Source organism: Dipodomys merriami, unplaced genomic scaffold, assembly GCF_024711535.1.
Source record: "Dipodomys merriami isolate MVZ:Mamm:240054 unplaced genomic scaffold, mDipMer1.0.p SCAF_40, whole genome shotgun sequence".
Classification (NCBI taxonomy): Eukaryota; Metazoa; Chordata; class Mammalia; order Rodentia; family Heteromyidae; genus Dipodomys; species Dipodomys merriami.
The window spans coordinates 11,787,328-11,808,313 of NW_027205604.1; the positions used below are offsets into that span (position 1 = coordinate 11,787,328).

Consider the following 20,986-nt stretch of genomic DNA (forward strand, 5'->3'; position numbering starts at 1 on the left):
CAGTCCCAGCCCCAGCCCCAGTGGTGGTGTGGTGTGGGCTGCATATTTCCAAACAGGCGTCGGTCTCTCCTTTGCAGAAGTTAAAAAATAATAATACATCAATGCACAGAATACAGAAGGCTGACTTCCTGACTTCAGCTGCCAGATTGTGACCGATAGAGAGAGAGAGGGAGAGAGAGAGAGAGAGTGAGAGAGAGAGAGGGTGAGGGAGGGAGAGAGAGGAGGGCAAAGAGAGGAGGGCAGAGGGGGGGTAGGAGGGAGAGGGAGAGAAGAGGAAGAGAGAGGGAGAGGAGGAAGAGAGAGGGAGACAAGAGAGCAAGAGCTAGCGAGCGATCGCGGCATCCCGGCTCCCGGGCAGGGCTGGGTCCGCGTGCGATGCGCCGCGCGGGGGCTGCGGCGGATTTTCACGGCTGGCGCGGAGGAGGGGCCGGGGGTGCGGGGGGGACCGGCTGGCGGCGGCTTGGGCGATGGGCTGATCCTGGGGGCTCCCGTGCGCCGCCCGCTCGGTGCGCGGTTCGGGGGCGGCTGATGGATCGGCGGCGGGCGGGCTCCAGCCCTGCGTCTCCTCGGTCGCCCGTCGCCAGCACCCCGGGCGCGGCGCCCTGCTGGCCGCGGAGCCCACGCGGGTAAGTACCGCGCCGGCCGCTGCCCGGCCCCGGCCTCGGGCCGTGCACGCGGCACTTGGAAAGCGGGTCATTCTTCACAGATGCCATCGCCGTCCCCCTCCTGGCCTCCCCCCTTCCCCCAGCAGCTCCTGGGCATGAAACTGGGGGGTGCCCCCTCCCCCCCACCGTCCTCCCCTCTCCTGGCGCGGGCGTGAGCACGCAGGGCTTCTGAATGGTGAGCGGTCCGGAGCCTCGCTCTTGGCGGCCCGTGGGATCGCATCCCCGCTGTCCTGCGTGTCCCGCGATCGCCCAGATCCAAGTGTGCGTGTGCGTGTGTGAGCGCGCGTGTGTGTGCGTGTATGCACAGCCATTCTGTTGGATCGGATCCTTGCCCCCTCCCCCGCCGTCTGACCAGCGCTGGGTTTCCAGCCTCCTCCTTCCAGCCTCCTCTCTCCGTCTCTCCTCCCCGCTCCTCCCTTCCCCCCCTCCGCCTGTCCACCCGGCCCACCCCACAACCCCCCCCTCCGGAGGTCAAAGCGCAAAACCGTTCTCCCCGGCGGGCGAGGGCTCCTCTCCGGCTCCGCCGATCGCGAGAGGCCTGGGGCGCGGATTGCGCGCGGGGTGGAGGGGGCCGCGTGGAGAGCCTCGCTCCGACCCCGGATGGCATTGGATCTACGAGGTTTATTTTTTTTTTAAACCACGAAAATCCACTGGCGGCGCCCCCCGGGGGGCGGCTGGCGCTGCGGCCGTGAGCTCCGGGTCGGGCCGGGGCAGCAGCCCGCGCCCGGTGCGCCCCGCGCGCGCTCGCCCCGCGGTCAGGAGGCGACCATTTCCCCGGCGGTGAGTCTCCGAGGCGGACCTGGAGACAGAGGCAGGAACGCGGGCAGCCTGGCTCAAAGTTGCTAGCCAGAAAGAGAATCTCTGAGGCCCCCCAGCCCCGGGTACGAAGCATGCAGGACGGCCTGGCGCAGACCTCGCCCCTCCCGCCGGGAAGCCCCCGATCGCCAGCCCCGGAGCTCCGGAACACTCCGCAGCGCTAGGTACCGGCCGCCATCCTTTCCCACTTTGCCTAATTGAAAGCCGTGCATCTGCCTTGCAGAGAGCGCTCGCCTGCCCGCTCGCCCGGAGGACCCAAGCCCCGCTTGCTCGCTCTCGCCTGGGAGGCAGGCACAGGTGCTAGAGACCTGGTGCATTTCTTAAATGGGATCAGTTAGTGACATGGAGGTGTGTGTGTTGGGGGGGGTTACTGGAGACTGAGCTAAACCCCGGGCCCCCTTCTCCTGAGGGGGGGAGGGGGTGGCGATCCAACTCCAACAAATAGGCCAGGTGGCTGAGCCACAGCCCTCCCCCGGGACCGCTCCGAGGTATTTTAAGAGAAGGAAAACAGCTGTGTGTGTGTGTGTGTGTGTGTGTGTGTGTGTGTGTGTGTGTGTGTGTATGCATATATATAATCATATATATGCTCATTTCTAAAAGAGCCATTGTGGCTTCTGCTGGCTCCCGCAGATTAGCAAAGGTTCCATTAGAAGGTTCGAAAAGCTCTTCGGAAAAAAAAAATGAATGATGCAGCGTTTTAATTATTTTGCTCCCAAGGAGAGGTGTTGCTTCCATGTTGGAATGTGTGACCGAGCTGTGGAGGGATTCCTGAGTTCGAGTATCGGGGGATGAGGTGGAGATGCAGGGAGGTGCGGGGGGGGGGGGGCGCATAGGGGGGGGGAGGAGAAGGGCTCCCTGGGGAGAAAGGGCTTCTTGTCCTAGCTCTGGGCAGACAAATGGTGCTCTGGAAGCTCCAGGCAATATCCAGGAGGAACCAGGGGCCCCCAGTTTCCTCCATGCCCCAACTTTTGGAGGCTTTCCTAACCTTCACACATGCTGTCTCTGAGATAAAGCCAGGGAGAAGGGTGGGAAGAGCTTCAGGACGTGGCCCTCGTCCACAGCATGGAGAGGAGGGGGTGTCAGGAGGGGGAACCTGGCCTGATGGCTAGGGCACCATCTCCCCTCGCTGGGAAGCTAAGGGCCAAGTCCCGATGAGCCATTTCTCCCAGCCAAGGCTGCTGCCCTCCCAGCGCCTGCCTTCGTGAAATCACTCCTGGCACCGAGGTGGGGGCGGGGGTTGCAGCTGGAGCGGCCCTGAGACTAGAGCCTCTGACTGGAGGCAGGTTGGATCCTTGCTGGAGACCTAGGGGAGCGCAGGGTGCGTCCTGAACATGAAGGGTGGAGAAAAGGTTGACTTGTCCAGCCACTTCCCAACCTTCACCATGGTGGGGTAGGGGGCTCAGAGGGGCCCCAAAAGATCCAGTGCATGCTCTGTGACTTTAGAGAGAGCTTTGTTGAGAGTTAGATGATGTTTGTTTTTTGAATGTTACAGTGGTAAGAAGAGATTTCTACTCGGGCTATTTTTTTCTTTAGCATCTAGTGCTTTAGGGGAAAGTCATGTCTTCTGACTAACTTGGAGCTTTGGGGCGACTGAGATTGAGTTTGGCTCTTCAGAGGACAGAAAGTCACTCGCATCCCCCTACCTGTGCGCGGCTGGCCGGTGGGGGCGGTGAGGGGGGAGGAGGGGAGAGGAGGGGGTATCCGTGACACCATTCTCCCTTGACTTGACTCTGCTGCACACTCGGCTCCCCCCGGTTTTGCCTCAGAGCTCGATTTCCTAGCTGTAGGTAGAACCTTGGACCTGACAGTGGAGCCTTCGAGAATTCTTTGTGGTAGGTTCTTGTGGCCTCACTCCACTTGGTGCCATCTTCTTTCCATCTGCTCCAGTCCTAGGACTCCCTACTATGCCCTCTCTGAAATTACCACAGAGAACTATTTTGATAGAGAAGGAAGGAAGGAAGCAAGGAAGGAAGGAAGGAAGGAAGGAAGGGAGGAAGGGAGGGAGGGAGGGAGGGAAGGAAGGAGATGGGAGGAGGAAGGGGAGAAGGAAGGAGACAAGAGAGAAGAGAAGAGGAGAGGAGAGGAGAGGAGAGGAGAGAAGAGGAAAAAGATAATCTAATCCCAGAATTCCTTCTCTGTCCTGGCGAGGTCTTAGGGATGGAAGGATGTTATTGAAGTGGGCATCTTCTTCCAGGGCCTTGGCTTGTCTTTAAAACATATTTAAAAAAAAAAAAGCTGAAAGAAAATATATAGGAGAAACCAAAGGTTTTGCCCTGCAGCATACATAACAAAAGGATTCCAAACGCAAAGAGATGGAAGCAAGATGCAGAAGAAACTCAGTTCAATTGGCTTAGACTGGGCTTGCTCTTTTTTTTTTTGGGGGGGGGGGAGGGTGGTCACACAGACAGAAACAGCCACATGCATCTCTTCTGCTCCAGGAAGGGGAGGGGGTAGCCCCCTACCAGGCTGGCAGGTGGGCAATTCCGAGGGAAATAGGAGTTTCACTTTCTAAAACGTTTGCACTAAAGGAAAGAGGTAGAGAGAGCCCAGAGGATGGGTTCCTTGAGAGCCAAAGCCAGGGGCTGGGCTGAGATGCGGATTTGGCCCAACATCTGCCCACCACCCACTTCCACAGGAAAGCAGGCTGCGCTTTCTTTTTTGCCCAGTTCTCGTTTCTGTGTTATTATCATTAGTTATTCATGTGTGCAAATGTACCATCTTGACACCTCTACTTTTTCCTCTCACCTTTAAGAGAGAGGGCAGAGAGAAAGAGATAGAGAGACAGAGACAGACAGACAGACAGAGAGAGAGAGAGAGAGAGAGAGAGAGAGAGAGAGAGAGCGCAGAGCTCCCTAGTGCTCGCTCCCGACCCCATGTTCAGCGCGTTCCTTTCTTGGAGCTCATTTTCATGACGTGGAAAACAAGATTCGGGGTTACTGCACATTATAAAGAGAGAGAGAAAAAATCCCATAGCCAGATAAGTGCAGATTCTGCACAGCCTCTCTTGGCTCTAGGCCTTTCTCTCGGAGCTCAATGATGAGCAGCGGGTACCCCGGAGGTCAGCTACCGCCGCGCCAGCAGAGCTGGGAGACTGCAGCCCTTCACCGCCCTCCTCTTTTGAGGGGGGCAAACAGCTCCCAAAGAAACCCATTGAAGAGCCCTTTTTATTCACAGCACGTCGGCAGCCTGCTTCCCCCCTCCCTGTCAGTCCTTCCCCCTTCCCCCCTCTCTTCTTGTCCCCTCTGCTTCTGCCTCAGCCAGTCAGACGGTGAGAAGGGGAAACAATCCTTAAAGTCAAGATTTATTTGATTGTTTTCTTCTTGCAATGTTCAGTGCAAATTTTTTAAAAAAATCTGCAAAATAGGTAAGTCAAAGCTATCTAGAGCCTGCCTTTCAGAAGCCTCAGGAATGTAAGAAGAAAAAAAAAGGCGGGGGGGGGGGGGGGAAATCCACTGAGGAACGGAATGGGGAAGGAGAAAGTACTTAAATAGATGTGGGTATTTTATCAGGGAGACAGCAGACGAAAGCATACTGCAATGCTGCCTCATCTGCCTTCAGTCTCTTTTCCTGTTTAATTGTTTCTAAAAATTTTGTATTACTTGCCTGAAGCCAATGTCTCCTTGCTTTCTGTTTTCCTTACAGCGGTGGGCATTATACATACACGTTGAATGTGAAGCATTCTTTTCACTTTCTCTGTAAATTATAGTGTTGTGTTTCAAGGGAAAGGAGTTTTCCTAGGTGGGTGTATCTATGTATGTGTGGGGAGAAAAGACACGTTTGGAACCCCGCTGAAATTTTATTGATTAAATGAACCATTCAATTTTGATTGATATCTCAGTGACTCAGGAAGAACAATCTAATAAAAGTGCATTATTATCATTTATTTATGTACATATTTTCATATGCTGATGATAGGGCAAGAGAGCTCGGGATGGGTTCTCCTCTTCCTCCTCCTCCTCCTCCTCCTCCTCCTCCTCCTCTTCCTCCTCTGTTCTTCTTCCTCCTCCTCCTCCTCCTCTTCTTTTTCTTCCTGCTCCTCCTCTTCTTCATCCTCCTCCTTCTCAGCTTCCTCCTCCTCCTCCCCACCCTCCTCATAATAGAGCCCTGTACTTATTTCTCCTGATCTTAGGGAAAAACATCTATTTGTGAAATGTATTTCACATGAGAGCTGATTGACCAGCAGTTAAAAATTGAGATTTCTACCCTCTTGTGCCTTTATCTACTCACCTCCCTTCCATTTAACTCCCCCCCCCCACATACACAGTCCAGTCAAACTTTTAAATTTCCTGGATGGTTGTGTAAGGTACAGGCAGATATTACAAACTAGCTTCTGCAAGTGTTGAAATGAGACACTCCCAGTTTAACCACTTTTATCTGTCACTACATTTATTTCTGATAATTGTGCAGGAACATTGTGTAGCAGGCCTGATCTCCCAGTGATTTCAACAGAGAAATGACCATGTATGCAGGAGTTCTTTATTTAATCGAAAGAGATGCTGCTAACCCTTACTTGGGCAAAGGGAATTGAGTCTAGTGGATTACTGGACCATATCCTGTTATTGTGCATGTTCTGAGAGTTTCTTAGAAGAAATGTTAAGCATTTCTAAACTGCCAGACATTTTTTACATCCCCAAGATCTGGTACTAGGCAAGAGGTTCAATTCTTGATCATACTTTAATAACTCTGGCCTGGGTCATATTTTTTTAATGGTAAAAGAAAAAAAAAAGTCTCATTTGAGGAGAATTTTTCTTTCCGTCAGAGTTCCAGTCAGCTTAGTGTTTGATGGGAACCTGCTTGTTAGCAGTCAATCACGTCCAAGGGCACTTGGTTGCCAACACTCCTGACCCTGTAGGCCTAAGGCCTAGGAGGCTTTTGAGAAGAGAGAATGGCAACTGCTTTGGGTTTGGAAAATGTCCCTTTCTGGCTCGGTATTGCAGGTTCCCTTCCATTTAAAATACAGGAGCCACCGTGACCATGAAGCCTGTTGTTAGCTCAGGTCAAACATCCATTCAGGTTTTAATCTACCCATCTCCAAAAAAGCCTTCCGTGTAGGAGTCAAAGAGGACATCTGACTACACTCTTAAAACTCCGCCTCTCTCTTTCTGTCACAGCTTGGTATCCCACCACGAGTGATGCGGCTGTCCATAGCCCGGGTGCTGTACGGACGGAGGATGCTGTGGCTCATTCTGCTGAGCACAATCGCTCTAGCGTGGACTACCCCCATCCCCCTCATAGAGGACTCGGAGGAGATAGACGAGCCTTGCTTCGATCCCTGCTACTGCGAAGTCAAAGAGAGCCTCTTCCATATACATTGTGACAGTAAAGGATTTACAAATATTAGTCAGATTACCGAGTTCTGGTCCAGACCTTTCAAACTCTACCTGCAGAGGAACTCCATGAGGAAACTGTACACCAACAGTTTCCTTCATCTCAATAATGCTGTGTCCATTAACCTGGGCAACAACGCCTTGCAGGATATCCAAACGGGAGCGTTCAACGGCCTGAGGATCTTAAAACGGCTCTACCTGCACGAGAACAAGTTAGATGTCTTCAGGAATGACACCTTCCTGGGCTTGGAAAGTTTGGAATATCTGCAGGCCGATTACAATGTCATCAAGCGCATCGAGAGCGGGGCCTTTCGGAACCTAAGTAAGTTGAGGGTTCTCATTCTCAACGATAATCTCATCCCCATGCTCCCCACCAATTTATTTAAGGCTGTCTCGCTGACCCACTTGGACCTGCGTGGAAATCGGCTCAAGGTCCTCTTCTACCGAGGCATGCTGGATCACATCGGCAGAAACCTCATGGAGCTCCAGCTGGAGGAGAATCCGTGGAACTGCACGTGTGACATCGTGCAGCTCAAAAGCTGGCTAGAGCGCATCCCTTACACCGCCCTGGTGGGGGACATCACGTGCGAGACCCCCTTCCACTTCCACGGCAAGGACCTGCGTGAGATCAGGAAGACGGAGCTCTGCCCCTTGCTGTCTGACTCGGAGGTCGAGGCCAGCCTGGGCATCCCGCACCTGTCCTCCAACAAGGAGAACATGTGGCCCACCAAGCCGTCCTCCATGCTGTCCTCGGTCCACTTCACGGCTTCTTCCGTCGAATACAAGTCTTCGAATAAGCAGCCGAAGCCCACCAAGCAGCCTCGGACGCCCCGGCCCCCCTCCACGTCCCAGGCCTTGTACCCCGGTCCCAACCAACCTCCCATCGCTCCTTACCAGACCCGGCCACCCATCCCGATCATCTGTCCCACGGGGTGTACCTGTAACTTGCACATCAACGATCTGGGCTTGACGGTCAACTGCAAGGAACGCGGGTTCAATAACATTTCCGAGCTCCTCCCGAGGCCCCTGAATGCCAAGAAACTCTACCTGAGCAGCAACCTGATCCAGAAGATCTACCGCTCGGACTTCTGGAACTTCTCCTCCCTGGATCTCTTACACCTGGGCAACAACCGGATTTCCTATGTCCAAGATGGCGCCTTCCTCAACCTGCCCAACCTGCGGAGCCTCTTCCTGAACGGCAACGACCTGGAGAAGCTGACGCCGGGCATGTTCCGGGGCCTGCAGAGCCTGCACTACCTGTACTTCGAGTTCAACGTGATCCGCGAGATCCAGCCGGCCGCCTTCAGCCTCATGCCCAACCTGCAGCTGCTCTTCCTCAACAACAACCTGCTGCGGACGCTGCCCACCGACGCCTTCGCGGGTACCTCGCTGGCCCGCCTCAACCTGCGCAAGAACTACTTCCTGCACCTGCCGGTGGCCGGCGTGCTGGAGCATCTCAACGCCATCGTGCAGATCGACCTCAACGAGAACCCGTGGGACTGCACGTGCGACCTGGTCCCGTTCAAGCAGTGGATCGACACCATCAGCTCCGTCAGCGTGGTGGGCGACGTTCTGTGCCGCACCCCGGACAACCTCACCCAGCGCGATGTGCGCACCATCGACCTGGACGTGCTGTGCCCGGAGCTGCTGCGCACCGTCCCGGCCGCCGGGGGCGCTGCCTCGCCCGGGGCGGGAGGAGGAGGAGGCCTGCCGGGGGGGCCTCCGCTGCTCGGTGGGGGTCCCACCCGAGGGTCCCCCCCTTACGAGTTCGCGCCCCCGGGGGGCCCCGTGCCCCTCTCCGTGCTCATCCTCAGCCTCCTGGTCCTCTTCTTCTCCGCCGTCTTCGTGGCCGCCGGCCTCTTCGCCTACGTGCTCCGGCGCCGTCGGAAGAAGCTGCCCTTCCGCAGCAAGCGGCCCGAGGGCGTGGACCTGACGGGCATCCAGATGCAGTGCCACCGGCTGTTCGAGGACGGAGGCGGCGGGGGCGGCGTCGGGGGCGGCGGCGTCGGGGGCGGCGGCGGCGGCGGCGTGGGGGGGCTGGGGGGCCGGGCGGCCCTCGCCTCCCCCGACAAGGCGCCCCCGCCCGTGGGCCACGTCTATGAGTACATCCCGCACCCCGTCACGCAGATGTGCAACAATCCCATCTACAAGCCCCGGGAGGAGGAGGAGGAGCAGGCAGCGGCGGCGGCGGTGGTGGTGGCTGCGCCCATCGGGGCGGACCCCCCAGGGGGTGCAGACAGAGGGGGACCCGGCCCCCCGGGACCCCCGGGCCTGGGCGACGCACAGTTCTCCGAAGCCACCAAGGAGAACGCCAGCAGCTACCGGACCTTGCTGGAGAAGGAGCAGGAGTGGGCGCTGGCCGTGTCCAGCTCTCAGCTCAACACCATCGTCACCGTGGCGCATGCGCACCACCGCCCGGCCGCCATGGTGGTCGGGGGCGTGGCCGGGGGCGTGGCCAGCCCCGGGGGTGACTTGGCTGGATTCCGCCACCACGAGAAGAACGGCGGGGTGGTGCTGTTCCCCCCCGGGGGCAGCGGGGTGCTGCTGGACCGGGACCGGCCGCAGGCCGCCCCGTGCACCGTGGGCTTCGTGGACTGTCTCTACGGCACCGTGCCCAAGTTGAAGGAGCTCCACGTGCACCCGCCGGGCATGCAGTACCCCGACCTGCAGCACGACGCCAGGCTCAAAGAGACCCTCCTCTTCTCAGCCGGAAAGGGGTTCACAGACCATCAGACCCCCAAAAGCGATTACCTCGAGTTAAGGGCCAAACTTCAAACCAAGCCGGATTACCTCGAAGTCCTGGAAAAGACAACCTACAGGTTCTGACGCACGGAGAAGGATGATGGATGAGTGCTGTCTTTTGGGTTTTGATTTGTTTTTTTTTTTTCCTCCCTTTGGTGTTCTTTTTTTTTTCCTTCTGTTTTTCTTTTTGTTTGTTTCCAAAAGAAACGGAAAAAAAAATAGAATTCTATCCTGTGAGCCCATTCCACCTGCCCTGACCAGACCGAACGCGCATGCTCACTAGAGAACACAGACACGTGCTCTCCCCTCTGCCCACGTGACTTGGAGGAAGGGCCATCCTCAGATCATTAATCAATGAAGTGCCTTCGCAGACTTTTGCCAGCAAATGTTATCATTATTTTTTTATACTGAAACTTGAGACTTTGTGCCATGTGTAAGGTATGGGGGGGGAGGGGAGGGATCACTGTTGATCCTAATGAAGTCAATTTCAACCTGTCTTCTTTTATTTTTCTCTTTTTTTTTCTTCTTTTTCTCTTTCAGGAAGCTTTTCTCCTTCGTTGTGGTTTTGTTTGTGAGGGAGGGAGGGAGGGCTGGCCACGTGGAGCTTCCTTTTCTCTTTCCCGTCATGGCACAGATTCTGTATATGTATCAACACTGCAGTTGCTGCATGCTTGAAAACTGCGAGACTGGGCGGGAGGGAGGGGGCGGGTCTTGCTGGAATGTTCTCACTCTGTTGTCTCTGGCTCCCATGCTCATAGGCAATCGACAAAGTCCTTGCGTAGTTCAATCCCTACACCTGCAGTCTGTGCGTGCAACACACACACACACACACACACACACCACCCCCATGCAGCCCAATCTGCTTAGTTGGGGTTGAATCCATTTGTCTCCTCTCCATAGCATCGCCTGCCGTCCACTCCTGGTGTACAGCCCGCAATGTCTCTCCTACCACCCTGCGCACAGCCGGATGCGACAGCAGTGAACGCTGGAGACACACCCAGGATGCCGCCGCATCTTTATCACCCCTCTTCCCAATGTCAAGATTTTTGGTTGCTTTGTTTTCATTTTTGTTTTTGTTTTTGTTTTTTGGAGAATATCTGCACTTTCTTATATATACATATATACATATATAAATAATATTAAAAAATAAAAGCAACTGGTATATATCACTAACAGCTTTGTAAGAAGCACTTTTAATGTTTTTTCTCTCTCACACACACAAAGAAAGAAATGTGCATATATTTATTCTGTAATTTCAGTGACTATAAATTGTAAAGGTAATGTTTAATCATTGTATAGTGATGATGCGTCCGGTAAAGCTTTCTTAATAAAGCTTTTTTTTTTTTTTGGAAAAAAATCATAATACATCCTATATAGGAGATACAGAGGTTGAACCTTAGATTTCAGCTATACTATCCCTTTTCATGTTCCCATTTATAGCACATAATGATTTGTTTTACTTGTTATGCCAAAAGCTAACTTATTGCCAAGCGTGAGGTATGCTATTCATGCCAGGATACAATGGGGAATAGCGAACTTTCCTTGTAAGTTTGCTTAAAACAATCTTGGATTGTGAAGTTCAAATTCAGTATCCAACAAGGCACTGTTTCTTTGGCAGAAAATAGACTAACTAGCTTCATTAGAAATACAGGACTAATTCGAAGAAAGTAATCTAAGATTCATGTGTTGTCATAAGATAGAAAAAGGGCAGTGAAATTGCTATCTAAAAAAACACATCAAGATCGTGCACATGTTTGCTCAGTTCCCATACATACAATCACACTTTTCTGAGCACACACGACCTAATCAAAATCAAAGGCTTTGAAACCAGAGTGATTTTGCAAGTACTGTTATCTGTGATCAATTTTGCTGTTACATTTGGCCACTGGATTTCTCCAAGGACTCATGCAAAGGGTCCCCAAAATGTTTGACCTAAGACAGAGTATGTTGAATGAATTGATTTACTCTATATGATATTATGATGATGTTGTAAGGTTAACTTGACAGTAATCCAGGTTATGAGCCACTTAAAAGTGAGCAAAACCAAAGAAAATTGGATTTTAAGATGTGAGTATTTCGATGGAAACAGAGAGCTTTGAGCACAACCAGTAGAGGGCAGCAGAGCCTCAGAGACCCAGAGTCTTTAGCTACAGACTTGTGCAGCAAGGATCTTGTTTGCTTGCTAATTTTTCCTCAAACTGTCCTTAGTAGAAATGATCATTACACATTGAATGTATTTCATATAAGCAACTGATGCCTTACATAACATTTTCCCCCACAAAGAAAAAAACAAGTTCGGAAGTTTCTACAGCTGAGTGGCAGAAACAACAGTAAGGCATTACACCAAGAAAATAAAGCCTGTGAATGTGTAGAACCTATTTAGACCACCATAAATGCATATAGATACCAAAACAAATATGCACACAAATAGAAGTCATACCTATATAGACACACATATGGAACTTTTCAATATTACTTTGTGTTTGACCTCTACAAGTTTTTGCCTTTAAGTATTTGAATTTTGTTTTGGAATTATTTTAGGAAAAGAGCTCGTAAACACAAATCAGGATGTCTTTATATAAAAATGTTGAATTACAGGTCTTCTTGTTCAAGGAAGTAAAATTCAGTATTAAGTTGACATATGTTTGCTCTTCCTCTTCCTTCTCCTCTTCCTCCTCCTTTTCCTCCTCTTCTTCTTCCTCCTCGTCCTGCTCCCTTGTCTTCTTAGTTTGCATTTTTCTGTAGATTACCTTTTAATATAGGATGTCTGCTCACCTTAACCAGATTATTTTGGTGCAAAATAGAAAGAATATATCAAAGTTAAAAGCTAGAGCCTTCTAATGATTACTTTAGTAAAAATCATGCACATAAGCATAATATTGTATATTTAACCGACCAGGTTAAAGTACTCACAGACCTGGGAGCATTTGATATTTGAAAAATGAGAGTTCATACACCTATCAAATTGCAATACACTTGATTAAATTACAGTGCTTATATTTTATTTATCAATATTGAAAGTAAGACTGACTGCCTTATATTAAATATAGGTAGTAATTTTAGCTTTGAAGGAGGAATATATTTATTTAAATGACAAAATAAATGTATATGAGAATGGAATTTTATAATCAAAAAGGATATTTTTTGCTTCCATAATGTTTTCTACCCCCTAGCTATGCCACTTACTTTAACTTTTGCATTAATATTACTTAATGTTGGCTTTGATTTACAACAACAGGTACGGTTTCATGAAGTTGCACTGATACTAATTACCATAAGTACCTATAAGATTTACTTTATTTTTTAGTGCAGTATTTATTTCTAAAGAAAGATAAATCATTCACTTTATAGCAATGATTTGCTCCCAAAGCAGTCAGATACTTGCTCTTATAGCTATTTTTTATTACTAATAACAGTAATAATACTTGGAAATAGTAAACATTGTACTATCTATTCAGATATGAAATAATTAGTGTAAAGTAATTGCAAAGGAACTAGTCATTTTAATTCAGTAATCTTTTAAACATATTTTTAACATAGTGTTTATCATGAGATGATTTATGTGGATAGCTATATTTTTAATCAGAAGGATATTGCATCTGATTGCAGAATACTTTATCAATAAGGATAAAAACTATAATATTCGTAATAAAACTTCAGAGAGAAAGACAAGGAAAGTTTAATGACTGAGTTAGGAGTTTTTTTTTTTAAATTTCCTCTCTCTTGGCAAGTTTAGTTTGAAACAATTTTATTTGAAACTATTTCTTTTGAGGATCATGAAGAACGCAATGTGATTGTAGACAAGAAGACTTTGGAGCCCTCTGTGGCCGTTTGCTCTCATTCTTGCTGTCTAAATCCTTTATTTGTGCAGTCCCATCCAATTGTACTCACATCGCCTAAGCCAAGAAACTCTGCACTTGGTATGAAATGGCTAGGACAAGGGGAAAATTCACAAAATAGATCACAAAATGGGACACAAATGACAATTACAAATCAAGATATCGTGAAAGAAAAGGGAAATCAAGGATCAGCCCATTCTTAAGTGATTTATACTAATCTAATTTGAACTTAGACATATAACATTTAGCTAAAAATCCTCAAAGATGAAAATTTTCAGGTGAACGGAACTTCCCTATGACTAAATTCTCCATCTAATTGTTCTGTTTTATACGCTAAACACCTTTTAAAATTCATAGTAGCAATAACACATGTGTAATTGGGGAGTTGTGTGTGGACACACACAAGTATATGTGTAGAACTACTATATATGTATATATATTGTATATACATTTATATAGTTTGTATATGCTGAATTATACTTATATGTAAATTATGAATTTTTTCTTACGTGTATAACAATTTCAGTTTTATGAACTTATTTTCTTTGTTTTCTCTTGCCACCTTGCAAGTCAAGTTGGCCTAAATGATAGTTTTCACTTTTTGGAATATTCACATGTAAAAAAGTAAAACTGTAATGAATAATTCTGAATTGAAAGGTTCTTTGATCTTCCATGTTGAGTTTCTTTCTGTTATTTAAAGTCAAACTTAAACCCACCAACCAGTTAAATTGTCAATTAATTGTCAAACTATCAGTCAAATTGTCTTTTATATTAAATTAGCTCTTCACCACAAAGGACTTAATTTCTTATAAATGTGCAATGTAAGTCAAATGAAAAAAAAGTGCTTCATTTTTCTATTTCTAAAATAAATTTTACAGGTGAAAACAATTTTAGTAGCTTTATTAGCCAAAATCTCCATAATTTTATTTTGGTATGTAGAAAAAGTAAAATCTGAAGTTAAAACATAAGAACTAATTAAAATATTTATCATCATAGTTTACTTTTTCTGTTAGTAAGTACTATTACTAAAACTCTGAGTAATGATAATTGCCCAAATTGACCATTTGTAGCAGGCTGATACGGAGTCTGAAGAAAGAGGTAAATTTTTCATGCCAAGAAATGTATGTACATACATATGGTCAGTTTAAAAGGCATTGACCAACATATTTAAATTTGATATTTGGTCTTGAGAACAAATACACATTTTTGAGATACAATATGTATTTTCCTTCCCTTTACCTTTACACACCAACTTCTCATAATTCTAAAATTATCATTACTTCTAATGGAAAATAAGACTTCGCATTCATGCATATATACATACAAACATACATATATATACATATATCTATACTGGCCATATATGCATACATGCCTTATACATATACACATATGCATATACATAGTTACAGAAGTATGGTAATAAATTATGGCTTCACTCAACCCCTATATTATCATTAAACAGTAAAACATGAGAAATAATGCTAAAGGCTCTATTCACTACCACATAATAAAATGTGATTTTGTTTAGTAGAATGTATTCACTTAGCTGAGAAGAATGAATTAATATTTTGTGGCACATTAAGTCATACCAAAGACAAACACTTTTCTTTGGCAAGAATGCGCTAATGGTCAGACACTAGTAAACTTGAATACTCTGGCTCAATTAAATTGTGATGCTTTCTAGATTGTGAAAGGCTACATTTCCATATACTTGTATTAAGTGGGAACACAGGGATTCACTATTCTGCCATATTTTCTGTGTAGAAATACTATAACAGGGATAGTTTTTTTAAAAAGGCAAATATGCCTGGCCATGGAATGATTAGAAGGAAGTTCCGCCTCCAGGATGCAGGATGCTCGTTTTCCATGCTCTGCTTCTGCTGCTCATGGAACTTCAGTGCCAAGGTGTCACCTGACCCTGGCAGTCTCCCTGAGCCTATCAAGTCAAGCCAAGATGAGGATCAGGGCTGCTGAGAGCTGAGACAACATTTGACATGGTTGCTTCCATTGGGAAATCTTTCTGAAGTTTGGTTAAAAAGAAGTTTGAAGTCAAGGTAACAAAACCAGAGTCATTTCTAGATATCAGAAGAGACTCTGTAAATGTTTTAAAAACATGGAATCAACTTGTGAGATTGCAAGGCTTTATATTTCTTCCCCTGAAAGACCTATTTTTTGTTTGTTTTTGATCAACCTATAGGTTTAATTAAAATGCACATGCCATAGTGAAATATTACTGTCACTCCTTTGTATCACAATTACCTTTTCCTTTATTTACAGTTTAAATGTATGAATTATTCAGATGTCATCTTGCCATTTGCCATTCTATATTTTTCCCTTCCGAATTCAGGTAAAACAATTTATTTTGAAATATTATTATGGTTTCTTGATTGCTAACATTATATCAATGTTATCAAGAATGTAAACTATGAAGCATAGTTCTTAATTCAGAAAGTGGCAAGGAAATTTTATATCTAAATCTCATTTTTTTTAAATAAAAAAACTGTACCAATCCTGGTGCTTGAAGTCAGGGCCTAAGTTTCTTTGGCTCAAGGCTAGAGCTCTACCACTTGAGCCACAGCACCACCCCCAGCCTTTTCAGAGTAGTTCATTAGAGATAAGATTCTCAAAGACTTTCCTGCTTGGGCTGGCTTCCAGTAGAGAGCCTCATATCTCAGCCTCCTGAGTAGTTACCATTACAAGCATAAGCCACCAGTGCCTGGCTAAATATTTTATATGCAAGTAAATGGAAGTCAAATTTTGTTTTCTTACTTGGGCTTTTTTTTTTTTTTAAATCAGGTTTGGATTCAATTCTAAGTCTGTTCCTCTGATTTTTATTGATATTATTATTTTTTTGTTGTTCTATTTTTCTGCTTAGCATTACAAAAGGTGTTAGATATAGAATATATTAATGCCAAGTTGGTTTGTGTAAAAACAAACACAGATCTATCACTTTTCTTTAGAATAATTTCTTCAACAGAAAGGGTAATGGAAAGAGAGGGGAAAATTAAAATGTTCTTCATTTCTGAGGCTTAATGGACAAAGTGAACTAGATTTCCTTGTTAACTTCTGTCTTTAAATCCCTTACAAGGAGGATTACTACTGTCTTTCCACAGAGTTCCAAGCTGCCTCAATTACTATCTGGTAGAATCTTCACTGGATGTGAAATCAAAGCTTCACAACTAAACCCACTGCAATTAAAAGTAAATTCTAGGGCAAAAAAAAAAAAACCCACTAGGATAAACTGAGTTAACAATGTATATTAGAATATTTAGTTGAGTTCACAATTTACATGTACAGGATGTATTTTAATGATGAACTCTTTATTTTTTCATTTTGAGAATGATAGATTCTCTTATCCTGTATTTTGCTAAAGGCTATAATAAACAACAGTTTAACTGGTGGTGAAATTTGGGAAATGAGCTGCATTTAAAGGAGATACAAGAACAAAGACATACTTTTTAAAGAATAAGCTAGAATAGATTTTAGGTGTTTATTTTCAGTAGTGCTTTGCTTTTGTGTTTTTTTATTTATGGAAGTTTGGCATAAATAGGAAGTTTTGGATGTTTGACTTTGTGTTAAAAATTGATGTTTGCATTTTATGTTGTCCTTCAAATAAGTGTTTGAACTCTAATCCTATTAGGAAAAATATCCAAACTGTACAATATGTATGAATGAGTAGAATTGAATTGTTTTAGAATTTACTGGGTAAAATGGATTGCAAGATTTCAATCTCTTGTTCAAGCAAATGAAGGTCAGGCAATTTAGTTATGAAAAAATAATGTATCTTGCTATTCAGCACAGAGATGAAGAGATAATATGTTCTTCACGTATGTGGTAAGATAGCATAAAATTAAAATCGAAAGCAACAGCAGGTTAGGATAATATAATATGCTACATATTTTATATACATAGATACTTGAGACAATTTTTAAACTTTCATTATAATTTCCATTAATAAATATAAAATTTGATATAAATCTGACAAAAACAAGCAATATAAGATGTGACATAAGTTTCATATCCTAACCCACCATAAAAGTTAGAAAACACTTGACTGTTTCTAGTAACATTCTGTGTAAATTATTCAGAACTGAAGGCAGACTTGGTGATTAACAGGTTCCAGGAAAAGCTTTTTCCATGGCTTCAATGTGCTTACTAACTGCTTAAGTGTTTATTTTTGGAGCTAAATCTTATTTAAAAATCTTAACTATTTATATCTGCATAAATTAGTTGCACAAAGGGCTTTTATAATGGTGTTTCATACTCTCACACAGCGTAGCCTAATTAAACTCATCTCTTCCATCACTTTCCTAAACCCCTACCCTCTTATTAGAGATCAATTTTCAAGAGTTTTTATTGTTCAGTTTTCAACCCTGCATATAAAATATTCTGCACACATCCTATTCACCTACTCTCTTGGATCTTCCCACTGGTACCTAATGTCTCCTTTCTTATCCTTCATTTCATCATTTTTAGAGTACATTATCATCCAAAGGAATTTCACCATATGTGTATATAATGTAACATAAATACATATGATATATTTTTATTATAAATATATATGGAGTATATACTATGTATAGTATGTAATATATACAAGGTATTATAAGTAAAATATATATACATAATATGTATACAATATACACTATATAACAATATATAGTATGTAGTATATGTGAAATATCACATCTATACACAAATACATTCCATATATAATACAAATTTTGTAATATATATAATATGTATTTGATATGACTGTAATGGTGTTTGTATGGTGGCAGAGGGAGATCAGAGAGAGGAATAGAGAAAGCTGGAGTGTGAATAATACATTGGGTACATAGATGAAGAGAGCATAAGAAACCTCACTAAAAGCTGCTGAGTCGTAGAAGAGTAAGGGGGATAGGGAAATAGAACAATAAATGAAGACATCTGATGGAAGTGTGGTATGTGCATTAAACTGTAAGTTATAGCCTGACATTATAGCGTGCTGATATGTAAAAAACACAAAAACAATAGTGTTGCCTATTGAAATTCTGTTTAGAGCTGCAAAATTGGAATGTGATTGGAATTTTTTAGTAGTTGAGAATTTCTATCACTACTGTATGCAGTAGTATACATAGATACTTGAGACAATGTTTAAATTTTCATTATAATTCCCATTAATAAAAAATATAAAATTTGATATAAATCTGACAAAAACAAGCAATATAAGATGTGACATAAGTTTCATATCCTAACCCACCATAAACATTAGAAAACACTTTAGCTTGACTCTTTCTAGTAACATTCTATGCAAATTATCCACTGAGTCAGTGGAAACTGACTGTTATCTTAGTTACTGAGATAAGAACTATCATGGTTGCTGGGCAGTCAAGGCTCATGCCTTTAATCTTAGCTACTCAGGAGGCTGAGATCTAAGGAACAAGGGTCAATGCCAGCCCTGACAGAAAAAAATCATGAGACTCATATCTCCAGTTAACCTTCAAAAAGTCAGAAGTGGAGCTGTGATTCAATTGGTAGAGCACTAACCTTAAACAATACAGCTCAGGGACAGCATCCAGCTGTCATGCTTCAAAGCAAGCCATCCTGCAGAAAAGATTGAAAGACCCTTGTCAATTATTCTCAACCCATAGCCAGTCCTGGTGGTGAGACCTGTCATCCCTTCTATATTGGGCCAATCACAGTTCTAGGAAGAAAACTCCATGAGACTTTGAACAGAAAAATGTTGGACACAGTGGTACACATCTGTCATCTGGACTATTATGGTAGCCTAAATTAGCTGGATCAAGGTGGTCCGGGCACATACCCAAGCAGGGAGTGGAAGCTACAAAAATTACCAACATAAAAGATACGTGGGTCAGTGATAGAGTGCCTGCTTAGCAGATACAAGGCCCCGCGCTCAAACCCAAGAACTATAAATAACAAACATATATTATTTCACATGGATTATGCTCTTCTCTTTGAAAAGATTACAGTGAGCCAAGATACAGAACACGAAAATCAAAATTTAGCATCTATGAGTATTTTAAGAGATTACCATAGTGATTGAGATTGTCTGCTGTTGCACCGGGTGCCAAATGACTCATTACACAACATCTACTGCTCTTTCCCATCAAAGGCACTTTGCTCCAAGACAGTATGGGCTCTTAAGCTAAACATCAATGGTAATTCTCTCTGACCAATGCCCTTTCCCTTACAAAACAGGATTTGAGATGTTATTGTGTCTCTGTGTATTAATACTGAGGGTGTGTTGTCACTAGGGATGGAGCCCAATCCTTGTCCCAATATCAAAATAACTAGAGCTATACAGATACACTTTGAAAATCTGTAAAGATGTTCTCATTTCACTGCTTACTTTCTTTTCTTTTTATATAACTCCTGGCTTCATGCTTGCTAAGCAAGTGTTCTACCACTTGATTCACATTCCCAGTCTTTTCTTTAAGAAATCTTATTTACTTACTTACTTTTGTTTAAAATTATCTTTAATAAGCTGTACAAAAGTGCTTGCAATTGAACATGTCAACTTGTGACAACAATGCATCTTGATCCATGTTGCCGGTTCCATCTTTCTCCCTTCCCATGTCTTTCAATTCTATACATCCCCTATATTTGGCTAGTAAAGTCATACACTTTTTTTGTGGGGCAGGGAGCTGGGCTGGACTCAGAATGCAACCATACTGTTCTTATCTCTTCCGCAGCTGGGATAATAGGCCTGTGCCACCACTTGGAGACTGTTGGTTGAAATGGAATCTTGCTAACTATGTGCATGGGAGGTCATCAAACAATGACCGTGCCAGTCTCTGTCATCCAAGCAGATAGAATTTCAGGTCCTGTCAAGTGGTCATTTCATAAACTGTGGAGCATGTGTATAGAGCATGTGTATAAACTGGACTGGAAGCCAGGTCTACAGTCAAAACAAAGGTGGGGACTTTGTCAATATTTCTGATCATTTTCCCTTTGAATGTCCAATTTTCTGTGAATCCTAGGGAAAGCCACTCTGGTTATTTCAGTGACTTCCTAGGGAAAAAAAATCTTTTCCGTCAATTTGATGACATCTGAGACCCCACAACCACTTTGAACCATTTAGAGTACATGGTAGGCAAAGGTATGGGAACCTTTCTCACACTCTTGTAGTAAACAGGAAAGATTTATGGATTGATAACTGAGAAATAATCACTTCTGACAACTGACCTCTCAACCCTCTGACAATACATTTCAGCTTCTTGGTGTTCATTTTGTTAAACTGTGAGCTAGTTGCTCAGACGAGTTCCATTATTGTAACCTTTCCCTGTATACACCATACATTAATGTTCATATATAAATGCATATGACCCTGTATAGGTTTACATATGTACTTATAATTTACAGCTAACTCCACACAAGAAAAACCATGTGTCCTTTGTCTTTCTGAGCCTAACTTACTTAACACATTTTTTTGTCAAATCCATCCATTTCCTGCAGATAACATAATATCTTTCTTCCTGATCAATGAAGAAAATTCCTCTATCTATCTATCTATCTATCATCTATCTAACCATCACATTTTCTTCAGAATTTTTAATACACTATTTGTGAATGGCAGAAAAAATGCTTC

The 20,986-nt window shown here is 44.6% G+C and overlaps 1 protein-coding gene across 3 annotated transcripts; it reads left to right on the forward strand.

Annotated features, from left to right (window-relative positions):
• Positions 1-455: 455 nt before the first annotated feature.
• On the forward strand, positions 456-9,923 carry Slitrk3 (SLIT and NTRK like family member 3). Of its 3 annotated transcripts, none has more exons than XM_069991951.1 (2): positions 456-626; positions 6,593-9,923. In XM_069991951.1, exon 2 carries the CDS (start codon positions 6,614-6,616, stop codon positions 9,632-9,634), a length of 3,021 nt encoding a protein of 1,006 aa, XP_069848052.1. In that variant the 5' UTR covers positions 456-626; positions 6,593-6,613; the 3' UTR covers positions 9,635-9,923. The 3 variants fall into 3 exon arrangements, with proteins under 3 accessions (XP_069848052.1, XP_069848053.1, XP_069848051.1); XM_069991952.1 differs by lacking the exon at positions 456-626 and adding an exon at positions 1,454-1,645; XM_069991950.1 differs by lacking the exon at positions 456-626 and adding an exon at positions 4,612-4,845.
• The last annotated feature ends 11,063 nt before the right edge of the window (positions 9,924-20,986 follow it).